The sequence below is a fragment of the Leptodactylus fuscus genome, chromosome 7, assembly GCF_031893055.1.
Source record: "Leptodactylus fuscus isolate aLepFus1 chromosome 7, aLepFus1.hap2, whole genome shotgun sequence".
Taxonomy (NCBI): Eukaryota; Metazoa; Chordata; class Amphibia; order Anura; family Leptodactylidae; genus Leptodactylus; species Leptodactylus fuscus.
Window position 1 is genome coordinate 60,516,722 of NC_134271.1, and position 14,810 is coordinate 60,531,531.

A 14,810-nucleotide genomic window follows, 5' to 3' on the forward strand; every position below is an offset into this window, starting at 1 on the left:
TGTGGTTCCCAAATGCTGCTGATCTGTGTGGGGTCCAGGTGCCAGATCCCCACAGATTACATAGATCACCCGTTAATGAGAGCATACTAAGAATTAGCCCCTAGGGCAGCATGAACTGTCCATATGTCCATGATAAAGAGCTTGAGTTACACAGCCTGCATTATCTATGCTTTAGTCCTGTGGTATTGTCGCTCAGCTATCCCAGTCTGGCCCATTTGTGCTTCCATTTGTAAACCCGTTTCTGCACATGGTAAACCCTTCCAAGAAAAGCCAAACTATGCAATGGACGAAATACAAAGACTGTGCTATATAATGTCATGTTCTTTAGCGTGCTAATGCCCTCTAGCGGCAGAAGCAGGAACTAACGCTGGTATTTTCTGTGCTCGTCTCCATAACAACCCCCTCAGGCTTTCTTCCGGCTCTTTTTGATGACGACACTCTGGGGACGTCACGTGGGGTGCGGTTGCTATGTGTGACGTGTTGCACACGCAATTTTTAGACGTCGGTTGCTAAGGGGTCGTCACGGTGACGCGACGGCTGCTGTGCCCGGGCAAGGCCGCAAGGAGGCGCCGGGGCCGGATAGAGATTGTCCGGGGACCCAGAGAAAGGCCGGGAGCAGGAAAGAGAGCGGGATGTAGGTGCCCGGTATCTACCGACTGGAGAGCGACTCCATCATGAGAAGATGTACCGGTGAGCTGCCATTAGCCTACAGTGTATGTGGACTATGTGTGCTGTATGTCTCTGTACTGCCTCACCTCTGGCCTCATATGTTAACAGACATGTTATCTGAAGTTCTAGTCTCCTCTTCTACCTAACCTAAATCTCTGCAGGGAACTGGATCTCGGCCTGGGGTTTGGCTTTTGTGCTGGGATTGAACCACAAGTCCCAGGATACTGCAGAGTTTGGGAATTAAGGCTGGTGTTACATGGTGGCATCTGTCACAAGACAGGATCCATCATGCGGAACAGTACATTGGCCATGTAGGAGTTTGGTGCACCGATACAATTAATTGGGTTTGGCAGATGTGTCAGGAAAATTGTATCGTGAAATGAAAAAAAACAGGACAATAATGACACGCTAGCTGCCTGTGATGGTGAGGTACATAATGCTTCTATAGCCGGAAGAACAGGGAGGTACATAGAGATGTATAGGCACATGAACAAGTAGGAACAAAATGCTTCTTCAGCTGGAGGAACAGGTAGGTACATAATGTTCCTATAGCCAGGAGAACTGGTAGGTACATAATGTTCCTATAGCCAGGAGAACAGGTAGGTACATAATGTTCCTATAGCCAGGAGAACAGGTAGGTACATAATGTTCCTATAGCCAGGAGAACTGGTAGGTACATAATGTTCCTATAGCCAGGAGAACTGGTAGGTACATAATGTTCCTATAGCCAGGAGAACTGGTAGGTACATAATGTTCCTATAGCCAGGAGAACTGGTAGGTACATAATGTTCCTATAGCCAGGAGAACAGGTAGGTACATAATGTTCCTATAGCCAGGAGAACTGGTAGGTACATAATGTTCCTATAGCCAGGAGAACAGGTAGGTACATAATGTTCCTATAGCCAGGAGAACAGGTAGGTACATAATGTTCCTATAGCCAGGAGAACAGGTAGGTACATAATGTTCCTATAGCCAGGAGAACAGGTAGGTACATAATGTTCCTATAGCCAGGAGAACAGGTAGGTACATAATGTTCCTATAGCCAGGAGAACTGGTAGGTACATAATGTTCCTATAGCCAGGAGAACAGTTAGGTACATAATGTTCCTATAGCCAGGAGAACAGGTAGGTACATAATGTTCCTATAGCCAGGAGAACAGTTAGGTACATAATGTTCCTATAGCCAGGAGAACAGGTAGGTACATAATGTTCCTATAGCCAGGAGAACAGGTAGGTACATAATGTTCCTATAGCCAGGAGAACAGGTAGGTACATAATGTTCCCATAGCCGGGAGAACAGGTAGGTACATAATATTCCTATAGCCCAGGGGTTGGGAACGTACGGCTCTCCAGCTGTTGCAAAACTACAACTTCCAGCATGCATACTGGCTCTTCCGTTCTGGGAACTCCCATGGAAGTGAATGGAGCATGATGGGTGTTGTAGTTTCACAGCAGCTGGAGAGCCAAAGGTTCCCTACCCCTGCTATAGCCAATAGAACAGGTAGGTACATAATATTCCTATAGCCAGTAGAACAGGTAGCTACATAATGTTCCCATAGCCGGTAGAACAGGTAGGTACATAATATTCCTATAGCTGGTAGAACAGGTAGGTACATAATGTTCCCATAGCCGGTAGAACAGGTAGGTACATAATGTTCCTATAGCCGGGAGAACAGGTAGGTACATAATGTTCCTATAGCCAGGAGAACAGGTAGGTACATAATGTTCCCATAGCCGGTAGAACAGGTAGGTGCATAATGTTCCTATAGCCGGGAGAACAGGTAGGTACATAATGTTCCCATAGCCGGTAGAACAGGTAGGTATATAATGTTCCTATAGCCGGTAGAACAGGTAGGTATATAATGTTCCTATAGCCGGTAGAACAGGTAGGTACATAATATTCCTATAGCCGGTAGAACAGGTAGGTACATAATGTTCCTATAGCCGGTAGAACAGGTAGGTACATAATATTCCTATAGCCGGTAGAACAGGTAGGTATATAATGTTCCTATAGCCGGTAGAACAGGTAGGTACATAATATTCCTATAGCCGGTAGAACAGGTAGGTACATAATGTTCCTATAGCCAGGAGAACACGTAGGTATATGATGCTTCTACGACGCATTGCATGGGGACAGTGTCTATAGAGAATCTCAGCTGCACAATTTTTCTAGAAATGCTGCTCCTAGGTTTCTGTGGAGATAATGTATATCCAGAACATTCACCTAAGGAGGGGTATATATTGTGCACTGATATGTACCAGCAGATGACACAAGCTATTTGTATGATGTCACCTTGTGGTTACCAGAGAAGTAGAGATTTCCCCATGTCTCACTCCTCTTTAAAGGGAGACTATCACTAGAGCCCAGCATAATAACCCAACCTCACAGGTAGACAGGTTTCCCCTTATGAATGGCTACCTTTGTTTTTTCAAAATATCACCTTATTTTGTCAATATGCAAATGAGCTGTCTGGAGCAACAACTGCATTGCTATTTGTCCAGAGAGCTCATTTGCATATTGCAAAAAAACATCTACCGTATATCTCTGCAACCAAGATACTGATTGATAAGGCGATAATGTCATTTTTGGGTTGATATTCTGGACTCTGTTGACTTACTCCTTTTTTAAGTCCAGTTCAGAATTATTGAAAAGGTTTTTGGTGTCACTTGATGTGGACAGTTATGTGAATTGCATCCTTTTCTCACTGTTATTTATTGATTGAAGAGTATATGAATGTAAAGATTTGTTGTTGTTGAGCTGATGTAGGCAATTTGTACAGTTCTAGGAATGCCTCTTCATTGGCAGAGGTTACACAGAAGCCTATCTTTAAGCTCCTGAGTGCCAGTGCAAACAATACTGTTCTATTATTAAAGACAACCTTTCATCCCCTCTACCAGCTATGCTGGAAGCAGTGAAGCGGCACTTTTTGATCGATGCAAAGAGTCAGAGTTGGTGGAGGGGGTGAAAGATCCTATTTAAAGAGTACCTTTCACCGATTTGGGCACAGGCAGTTCTATATACTGCTGGAAAGCTGACAGTGCACTGAATTCAGCGCACTGTCTGCTTTCCCGATCTGTGCCCTGGGTAAAGAGCTATCTGTCCCGGTACCGTAGCGCTTTACAGTCAGAAGGGCGTTTCTGACAGTCAGTCAGGTACGTCCTTCTCCAAAGCAGCGCCTATCACGCTGTACTGTGGCGCTGCTGTGCAGAAGGACGTACCTGACAGACTGTCAGGAACACCCTTCTGACAGTAAAGAGCTACGGTACCGGGACTGATAACGCTTTACCCAGGGCACAGATTGGGAAAGCCAACAGCGTGCTGAATTCAGCGCACTGTCAGCTTTCCAGCAGTATATAGAACTGCCTGTGCCCAAATCGGTGAAAGGTCCTCTTTAAGTGGCAGGTAGAAGGACCCGCTACTGCCTCTCTTATAGCTCCATACATCATGAATATAGCCATGATACCTGTGTATTCCCTGAGCACTGCTAGCAACCAGAGGGCAAAAATAGTTTTGTCACATTATGGCAACTTGCTGTATGGACCTATATATAGGACAGCATACTAGACTGACATGCTGTGTAAGGAGCAGACTGAAGGTACAACCTATGTTCTTAGAAAACTGCATAGGAAGTCTGTATTTCTAGGAAGAGTTTGTGTCTCAGTCCTGTCTTTCTTTTAGCAAGGTAGGTCACAAACCCAGGGATGACACTGATCAAATATTTCATTTTCTTTATACATATGGTTTTGTGATGATAGTATCTGCAAGAGAGCCGAATGATAATCAATAGGAAGGAATTCTTATAGAATATGCCTGCATGGGAAAATGTAATGCTCTATACTCTCTCTCCTTACAGGAAGTGGAATTGATAATATTGATGAGTTGTTGTTTTCTATTATGTTGTCAAAAATTCTATTCAGCTGCTGCTTCTTCTTCTTGTATGTGTTTCTGGGAAGGCTGGATTTGGATCTGAAAGAGTAGTACACATTAGGTCAGGGGTGGGCAATTAATTTTCCCATGGGGCCACATAAGAAATTGAAACTATGCTAGAGGGCCGTGCCACTGCAAATTTAGCTCCACCCACTTCTACGTTGACTCCGCCCATTCCCAATCATCTTTCCATGTGCCCCCACAAAGTATAATCCTCCTACAGTCACCCATACATTATATGCCCCCACATTATAATGTTCCCTTCCAACTGCCCCACAGTATTAGGTCCCTCTCCTGGTGCCCCAGTATAAACTGATAGAAACTAGAGGGGACACGAAACTGGAGCAGCTGGAGCGGAACATTAAACAGTGGGGGTAGTTGGAGGGGGGCAATAAATTGACAGCTGGAGCGGGACATGAAACTGGGGGCAACTAGAGGGGGACATTAAAATCGGGAAGCAGACATTAAACCGTAGGGGTAGCTGGAGGGTGACATTAAACTGGGGCAACTAGAGGCAGACAGGTCCCCCTACAGCTTCCTTCATGGTTTAATGTCCCCCCAGTCTAAGTGCCCTCTTCATCTACCCACAGTTTCATGTCCCGTCCCCCCCTCCATTTCTCCCTCAGTTTCATATCCCCCTTTATTTTCCCCATTTCATGTCCCCCCTCCATCTCTCTCCCAGTTTCATGTCCCCCCTCCATCTGCCATCTCTGCCCTAGTATAACATTCCCCTTCCATTTTTCCCCCCTAGGTTGCTGAGACACACACATACAGATAGACACATATAGACAGACACACACACATATAGACAGACACACACACATATAGACAGACAGACACACACACATATAGACAGACACACACACACATATAGACAGACACACACACACATATAGACAGACACACACACACATATAGACAGACACACACACACATATAGACAGACACACACACACATATAGACAGACACACACACACATATAGACAGACACACACACACATATAGACAGACACACACACACATATAGACAGACACACACACACATATAGACAGACACACACACACATATAGACAGACACACACACACACATATAGACAGACACACACACACACATATAGACAGACACACACACACACATATAGACAGACACACACACACACATATAGACAGACACACACACACATATAGACAGACACACACACACTCTCTCTCTCTCTCCACCCTGCAGCTCACCTTACATCTCTCAGTACTTTATGACACGCTCCACATTTCCATCTTCGGCCGGCACTAAGACACGCCCCTAGACACGCCTCCCTAGTCAAAGCTGTGCGGGCCGGACTGAATCAGTCAGAGGGCCGGATGTGGCCCGGGGGCCGGACTTTGCCCAGGTCTGCATTAGGTAGATATTGCCTTTGCAGGCCACCTTGCCGTGTGTAGAGTCTTACAGAGCATACTTGATCCACTAGGACTTCTGGGAAATGAATATTGAAACACATTCTCTGTGATGGAAGAAAAAAACTTTTTAATTTTTGATTTTCTTTCCTTTTCGAAGGTAGCTCCCTATAGAACAATGTCTGGTTTTCTAAGATACCTGACAATCTCTAGGCGCCATAATGGCCTTATAGAAGAGTTGTCAGTTTAATTTGTAACCCTATGTGAAAGCAGCATATTACAGCTACAAGTCGTCTTGTACTACTATGAGATGCACTGAAGTAGCATCCTAGTAGCCAAATCATGATGGAAAATGATTCATGTGGCTACTAGGAGTACTGAAAGCGGGGCTGTGGCAAATCCCATTGACACATTGCCGGAAAATACACGCTGCGGACTCCAAAACTGTTGTGATTTTGGAAATTGCAGCATGTCAATTATACCCATGGAAACTCCAGCGGTTTCCCTATAAGTGTAATTGAAACAGAAAGTCCGCAGAGGTTTCTGAGAAAGTGCTGTTGGTGCGTTGCCACAATGATTTTTCCCCCAGCGCTTTTTTGCTGTTGACCGCTACATGGGCCTTACCCTAAAAGAGGTAACTAAACATTCATACAATTTTCAGTAGGAAATGTTTTCTCTTTCCATTTCCATGCTTACTTTTGGTGAAGGGAAAATACTGGAGAGTGGATCTCCCCAATTTATTGTGAAGGCAGTTTTATTCCTCAGAATTAAAGATGAATTTCCTATGGAATATTTTTAGCCATAGACATTGTTATTGTAATAAGTCCAAGAACACCAGAGAACCGAAGAATCTGATCAAAACTTTGCAGTTTATACTCCAGTAGAAAATAAAATAAATATAGTTTTAGCCAGCACAGTACGCTCTGGCGACTTGGTATTCATTCAGAAATGGCTCAAGATGTTTTTCTTTTGTGGTCAGTGGTTGAGGTGTCAAAAGATCAGGTTATTGTATTGCCAGGGCTGGAGAAATCGCACAATTCACGAAGCCAGTGCAAATAGGTAGCTAACTTATGGGTTCCTTTCTTTTAAAGGGAATCTGTTACGACCATTATGTTATTAATGTAACTAGGTCTGGACAATTTTGCCAAAAAAAAAGCGATCTTTTAAGCTTATGGGAGATTCTCAATTTTATTCTTGATTTTCCTAAAAAAATAAAAAAATAAATCAACTATCTAATGCAGACCTCTTTGACTTACCACAGACTACAGTGAATGAGCTTTCAGCAGGAGGTGAAAGACTGCATGGAATATATCAAACGTCTGGGCAGGGCTAAAGTGATTTCATGATTTAATTAATTAATTGTCCAACCTATCTGCCACTGACCGACAGTTTCCAAACTATGTGCAGACACAGAACTGAAATCAGAGTTTGTCCATAACCTTATGTTTTCTTTTGTTTTTTAAATAATGTCCAGAAAATTTCCAATTGGTTTACTTGTCCTTCTCTGCTCTAATGTCATTACAACTACGCTCCACAACATTACCTTTAAGGTTGTCCATGAACGCTTCAGCAAGCTCATTACCTTATAGTGTCACACCTCTTAGGATAAATTCACATCTGGGTCATTCTTCACATGAATAGCAGAACAGAAAGAAATGTTAAGCTGGATCCATTTAATGACAAAAGAGCTTGACGTATTCCATTGACTCCTGTAGTCTGTTTGGTATTTCTCATGGTACATATTAGTTTGCTGGATGAAAAAGTCCTGCATATAGATTTAGAGGGACTCCAAGGCAGTTGTGAACATGCTCTAATTTACAACTTCTGTGAACATTTGCAGCCCAGCTTTGTCTAGGCAAGTCATTTATTATATAAGTAGGATTCGTAAGACTTGCTTTATCAACAAATAGTTCTCTAGTGTGCTCAGCAGTTCTTAAAGGGGTGTTCGTTATTATTTTACAGCTTATGTAAAATTAAATGGGTATTCCCACCTCAAGAATCCTTATCTAAACTGCTATCTTATTTAAATTCAGAACTTTTCCTAACTATATTGCTACTTTGTTTTTGTGAGATTATTCCTCCCTATTGTTACACAACGATTCCTAGGCCTGAGGGGCCAACCTGGTATCCTATCTAAGGACGGATGAAGTCACTCACTGCTCTCTGGAGGGGAGGGGGCTCTCCAAATACAGCAGAGAGTCTCTGTTCAGGTCCTCTGTCTTCTTTTATAGTTTACCTGTACATGAGCACATCAGCCACTCAGTTGCTAAGTTCTGATGACTCTTCACTGCTCAGACACTGACTGGTTGACCTGCTTCTGTGCAGGACACAGGTCAGGAAAGCTGGGGATGAGAATGGCGACTTTGTTGGATCACTGAGCAAATGACCAGGCATTTGTTATTTTATTCCTCCGTATGCTGTAAAAATAAAACTGGAGCACCCCTTTAATAGTATTGAATATGTCAATCCATTTGTCCTGTTGACTGACATTATTAACATAGCACAGTCCACGACTAATTTCCATCATCTTTTCATCGACTCTGTAGTGCTGTTCCACTTTCTCAGACTAATGTCTGTCTTTTCTCCTGTAGCTTTTAAACCAACAAGATGCCAACAGAATATATGTGGCGTTGCCACCAACCTTTACTGTCAGACACCCATGAAGCTAACCGAAAATCATAGAGATCCTACTAAAAGCAGGAAGCGACATGAAGCCTGCACACGAACGGAGCCAGGAATGTCTTCCACCAAAGAAACGAGATCTGGCTCAGAGCACCATAAACATAGAGGAGCAACCTCCCAAGGTGGATAATTCCTCTACTAATGAAAGCTCAACTAATGAGAATGCAAACTGGCCTAGAGGAGTATTGGTGGCTTCAGGACAAGGACATGGGGTGAGATATGAAGTGGCTGGAGAAGGGGCAGAGGCTGTAACAGTGGACCAGTATGGAAATCTGTATAAACTTGCCGTGCCACCTACCTTCTCCCCACCAGGTCTCCACCCTGTGGTGAACATGGGGTCCATCCCTCCACCTTTTAATGTAGCATCACCATTGATCCAACACCCTGGAATTACATATCCACCCATCCATTATGCACCCATCTCTCACACATCAGTGCAGTTTCTTGGGTCACCTTATGCTGTTCCATATGCTGTTCCTCCAGGTTTTCTTCAACGCGCTGTGATATCTCCACCTGCCACTTTGGCTACTTCTCATGTACCCCATTATGTGCCATATAACTCAATCTTGCCTGAGGGAGTGACCCCTCCTCCACAACCTCCATCTCCTCAAACTTTTAGTAAAGTTACCACTGCACAGTCTCCCTCTGTTCTTATGGGTGTGGTACCAGTTGATGTTACAAAAGGAAGAGTTCCTGTATTTTATCAACATTCTTCTCAAATGCCAGCAGGTTATCCTGTTCATGAAATGATATTGGCTTGTCCTCCTAATACAGAACCTAATCCATCCTCCCCTAGAGACAAAGAAACTTTGATGGCTTCTACGAATGGGTCCCAGAGAGGATCTGAATGTGCCTCAAACAGACGAGGGAGCCAGGCCATAGAACATTATATTCACAATTCTGATGAAGAAATGACAAGAAGTCATAATGACAATCTGTTGGAGTGTGATACATACTCAGGCCCCGCTACACAGAGGACAGAGGTTGCTCTGATGACCCATAGGAGCACTCCTGATACAGACCTGGAGGTTCAAAGAGTTGTTGGTGGAATGGTCTCCCAAGGCTACTGTTCTCCTTCAATCCAGAGAAAGGAAAGAATGAGTCCTTTAAATCTCTCCAATGACATTAAGCATGATTCAAAGAGAGAAAATAGTAATCTTACAAGTCCAGCAAGAGGAGATTTTAGAGGTGTGTATGGTGTACAGCACCCTCTTAAATATACAGAGAAAAATGCACTTATTTCGAATGGTGAGTCTACCCAAGGAACACTTAGTTCTACTGACAGATTGTCGTTAATGGCTCCACAGCATGCCCCTAAACCCCAAGAAACCAGATCTCCAGAAAAGCATAGTCGAGACAGAGACTCCACACCCACAGGTCCCACACAGCCTCCCCATTCTACAACTTTACCATCACACTTCATGAAAGGGGCCATCATCCAGCTTGCCACTGGGGAACTGAAGAGGGTAGAAGACCTACAGACCCAGGATTTTGTGCGAAGTGCAGAAGTTAGTGGTGGCCTTAAAATTGATTCCAGCACAGTAGTGGATATCCAGGAGAGTCAGTGGCCTGGATTTGTGACTCTTCATTTTGTAGTTGGAGAGCAACAAAGTAAAGTTTGTCTTGATGTCCCTCCTGAACACCCATTTTTTGTGTATGGGCAGGGCTGGTCTTCATGCAGCCCGTCACAGACTGCTCAGCTCTTTGCACTTCCCTGCCACCGTCTTCAAGTGGGAGATGTTTGTATATCAATAAGTTTGCAGAGCATTTCCAAGAATGGTGCATTGCCTGCAGGCAGCACACATCAAGCTCTGCCACATCCTATTGAGAAAGCAGTGTTACAATCTAGGGAATGCCCGCTGGTGTCCGAAAGAGATAGCGATAAGCAGAATCAGCTGCAAAAAGATAGTCTGACCCAGATGGCATGTTCTGTTCCCACAGCTCCGTCAAGCTGGTCAAATCCAGTAGTCCAAAGATATAGCGGTCAGAATACTGAAGCCCGACCCTCGCCTTCACGCCATTCTTTCATTCCACAAGAGGTGAAGCTGTCTATTGAGGGCCGGTCAAATGCAGGGAAGTAGTCTAGAAATCTCTGCAGACCTAATGAATTTGCACAGTTAGAGTACAGGGATAATCATTGACGTTGAGGCTGGGTCCCTGCTGCTGGAAGAATGACGTGGGAGGGTAATGTCTACTGCACAGACACTGCCCCTTCTTCAATTTAGAAAATTGAATTATTTTCTTGGTAATCATTTGAACCCTATTGTATCATACTTTTTACATATATATTGTGCATTTCCAAGCATTATTCCTGGTGTGTTAAGTATAGGGAACAGAAAAAAAAATGTTTTAGACATTTAAATGGGGTGACTGTTTTGAAGATAAATGGATAAGAGGTTATTTTTGCTACGAGTCTTCCTGGGATTCAAAGCTTCCAGCTATGACCATCGGCTTGTCAGTCTCCCCAACCTTGTTGAAAAGGCACAAATGGCAGACGGAATATGTTTCTTAGTATTGTTGTTCCTTTCAAGAAGTGTTGCAATTTGTACACCCAGGACTTTTTGAGGTCAACTGTAATATTAACATTCCCGGGCCAGCACCATGGTGGTGATACAGCAAGGTTCGTTTGGTCACCCAGACACACCCAGAGTGCAATAAACGGTATACGTCCTATTGTAGCATGGACCCTGGCTCTCCTGCACCTTGACTTCTAACCGAAAGCTTTACTGCAGAGACATGTTATCTTATATTCTATATATTGATCTCAGATCTGGAATACACTTGGCGTGAAGTAGTATGATATTTTTTTAATGACAACTTTTCACACTGCCAAACTTTCTTTGGAAGGCACCTGATCCCATTCTGAACATCACTGGACACTACATATTCTCCCAACATTTCCTTCTAAGAAGGCCAGATAAGTCACTGGATAAATTAAAGAACACCCATGTCTTTAATAATAATATTAATAATATATATGCTATAATAGGAGCAAAGCAAATATTGTTCAAAAGCAATTTCAGCGCTTGGGTGTGTACAATGCACCCAGACTAGTGCGCAGGGGGCGGGGCTTAATGCATTGCTCAGTTGTTAAGATGCCTTTTCTTTTTTTTTTTTTTCAAGAAGTGAAATGTAACGTGGGAGGAAGCATTTTCCTGCCTCAGACGACAGTGTTAAATAACAGATAGAGCTTTAGACAGGTTCTTTTGTGCAACGTAACATCACGTGGAATGGAACATACCACTTCCCTGGATAGGGAGGTATGTAAGTCAGCACATCCGGTATTCAGAACACACATTTCATATAACTAACCAATAACCTAATATGCATCCTACAAAGCCTTAGACCTAGGCAGGTGCTTCTATCCTATTATGCTACCTGATCTTTACCAGAGCATTAATCTATATTTTGTTGTGCTTTTTTGTAACTGTTTTAAATAAATCAATTTGTACTGTATATTTGTATTCCAGCTGAGAAGCTTTTTGGTTTTTCTTTTTTTTTTTTTTTTTTTTTTTTTTTTCTTTTCCTTTTTCCTTTCCCTTTTCTCTGTACTTGAGCTATACAAAAAAAAAAAAAAAAAAAATTGTATTTTCGTGCTAAAACACATTTAACATATGTAAGCATTCTATGTACCAATATGCCTATATAAACACATAGCTCTTTTTCTCTGGGTGTGTCTTACTTTTTGGGCCTGCATCAGTCATTCTGATAACAAAAGGCGAATACTCATCAAGCAGGTAGTACTCTGGTTTTAAACGTAATGAAGGATGTTTTTCTTTCTTAACTTGTGACCCAAATGTGTCACAATTATTAAGAAGCACATGTCTCTAAGTAATTGTGGCACATCTTGGGAAGTACATGCTCCAGACACTGAAATGTGCTGCAGTTTTCCACCTCTCCCACGATGGCACCTACAAAAGAGACAGATCCACCTTCCAGGGACAGGAAACCAGTGTACAGCATTAGGATTTCTTCTTCACCTGCGGTGTGGTTTTCTGTCCTTGAGAGGCAGACGACCTTTATGGGAGCCTTTTGCTCTAATGTAGGACTATGCCTATGAGGATATCCAGGCTACCTAGACTCTAAAAAAGGTAAATGTGGAGAGTCTGCAGTGTCCGTTTCCAGAACACCATCTGCTGCCGTCTGTGTGATCAGTCTTGGTTTCCTCAGCAACAAAGAAATATAAGTGATAGAGTACTGTCTCTGGCACTGTCTCCCTGCGCTCTGGGCACATGCAATACAACCATTTCTACAGATTCTACATGAATGAGAGAAATTTCTGGGTGGTCATTGGCAGGGACATTCTTGTTAGGGAAGTGGCTGGACTGGAGGGGGTGTCGCAGGTCACTCTTCCTGTCTGAAACTAGGGGCAGTGTTGGTGTGTGCATTGTGGCAGAGGCACCTTGTTTTAAGACAGAAATGGAGAAAGATGTGTTAACAGAGCCAGTCTTTTTCGCCAACTTTTGTGATAAGTAGCCTGGGACAGAGGTATCCAAACTCTATTGCTGGGTTTTTCTGTCCCAGACACTACCACCATTAGCAGTCCTATAGGAGTATTTAAGTGTCTCTTCTTTTTTGTTTTAAAAACCTAATAAAAAGAGTACCTTGAAATCAAATGTACTATCAGTAAAGAGATTAAATTCAAGTTAGTTTAAATAGATATGTTAAATTTGTATTGTAACATGAACATGTTATCTAGAGAATCTCCCTTTTTTCTGGAGGAAATTAGGTCCCTCATCAGAGCTTAAGTGCAGTGTTCCCTCTCAACCTCAAGACCCCTTGAATCCCTTGAATATCTTCAACCTTCCTCCCACACAAGAATTGAGAGCAGGACCAAGGTTTACTTTGTGAATTGATCAGTTTCTAAAAGCTTCCAGAAACAACCATGAATCTAGAAGATGTCAAAAAAAACCAAGATCCATTCAAAATTTGATGTTCGCTGAACTTTTGTTTCCCAAGTTCAATTCAAGATTCAACGATAATTGATTCTAGGCTTTTCTAAAGTAGAATGGTCCTTATTCAACAAAAATATTTGCTTCTTGATTAAAGAGGAGTGGAAACATTCAGAAAAGAAGCCTCATGTTCCCAAATCTAGTAAATATAAACAACCCTTTGAGAAAGGGAAAACTTTTGCTTGGACAGTCCACCTATGTTGAATGTATCTTTTTTTCTAAAGTCTCACTGAAATTCCCTTTCATAATATGGTTCCCCTAAAGAATCCGATGGACTGCAAGTCAGATGGATTTCAGAGGAATACTTGGAGGGCCTTTTGGCCTCATTCAAACTGAATATTTATGCTATTTATACATCTTCGATTCTGCTTATTTGGCTTAACCGATTGGAATCCCAACTTGCCAAATTAAACCCCTAGGATAAAGTTTCTTGCAAATAATCCCTACTCTCGAGAAATCTAGAGAGTTTGTTACTGACACCACAGCTGGTGCAGTTAGGCATTCAGCTAGAGCCTAGACTATTTCTGCCTGTTGGGCCATTTGGTTAAAAACCTAGTCGGGGAGCTGGCAGCAAAGAAAAGGCTGATATACGTTGTGTGAGGGGGATTTTTTTGGTTCTAACCTTAATGTTCTTTTAGCTTTGGCAGGGTACAAGAACATTTTTTCCCCTGAACCCTTCTTGAAACTTCAGGGTTTTTTGTTGTTTTTTTTTGTAAGAATAGGAATCAAAGGATATTGCAGGGTCGGAAAGAAGGGAAACGGAAGCTTTGGAAAAGTAAATCTAATGACATTTTATCTCTGCAGCTCAGAAAAAAAAAAAACTTCTTACCAATGGCACTAGGGACCAAGTGGGGGATGGGTTGTCCAGAATTTGCAAAACCTCCCCTTACATAGTTCATTGTAACAAGACAAGGATGAAGTTATAGTTCCTGGAGCCTTCTCAGACAAGTGGAGGATCTCTATTCAGCAGTAGTGATGTCAGGGATTTTAATCAAAGTCTCATCCTTGTTTCAAAACCAAACGAAATATTTAGGATTATAATAAATCTCAAATTCTCAACCGATACTTGATCTACAGAATGTTCAAAATGGATACCATAGGTCCTGTAGTAAATCTTTTATAGTGCTGCTACAGGGTCTCGATAATCCTACTTTAACTAATTATCAGGTCCCAATGCAGCTGAATT

General features: G+C 42.6%; 1 protein-coding gene across 1 annotated transcript; it reads left to right on the forward strand.

Annotated features, from left to right (window-relative positions):
• The first annotated feature begins 519 nt into the window (after positions 1–519).
• On the forward strand, positions 520–12,336 carry ATXN1L (ataxin 1 like). Its single transcript, XM_075281984.1, has 2 exons — positions 520–690; positions 8,582–12,336. Exon 2 carries the CDS (start codon positions 8,699–8,701, stop codon positions 10,751–10,753), a length of 2,055 nt encoding a protein of 684 aa, XP_075138085.1. The 5' UTR covers positions 520–690; positions 8,582–8,698; the 3' UTR covers positions 10,754–12,336.
• The last annotated feature ends 2,474 nt before the right edge of the window (positions 12,337–14,810 follow it).

Excerpts from the sequence above, each read along its gene's own strand:
- ATXN1L (XM_075281984.1), top strand. The coding sequence starts at position 8,699 with ATGAAGCCTGCACACGAACGGAGCCAGGAATGTCTTCCACCAAAGAAA.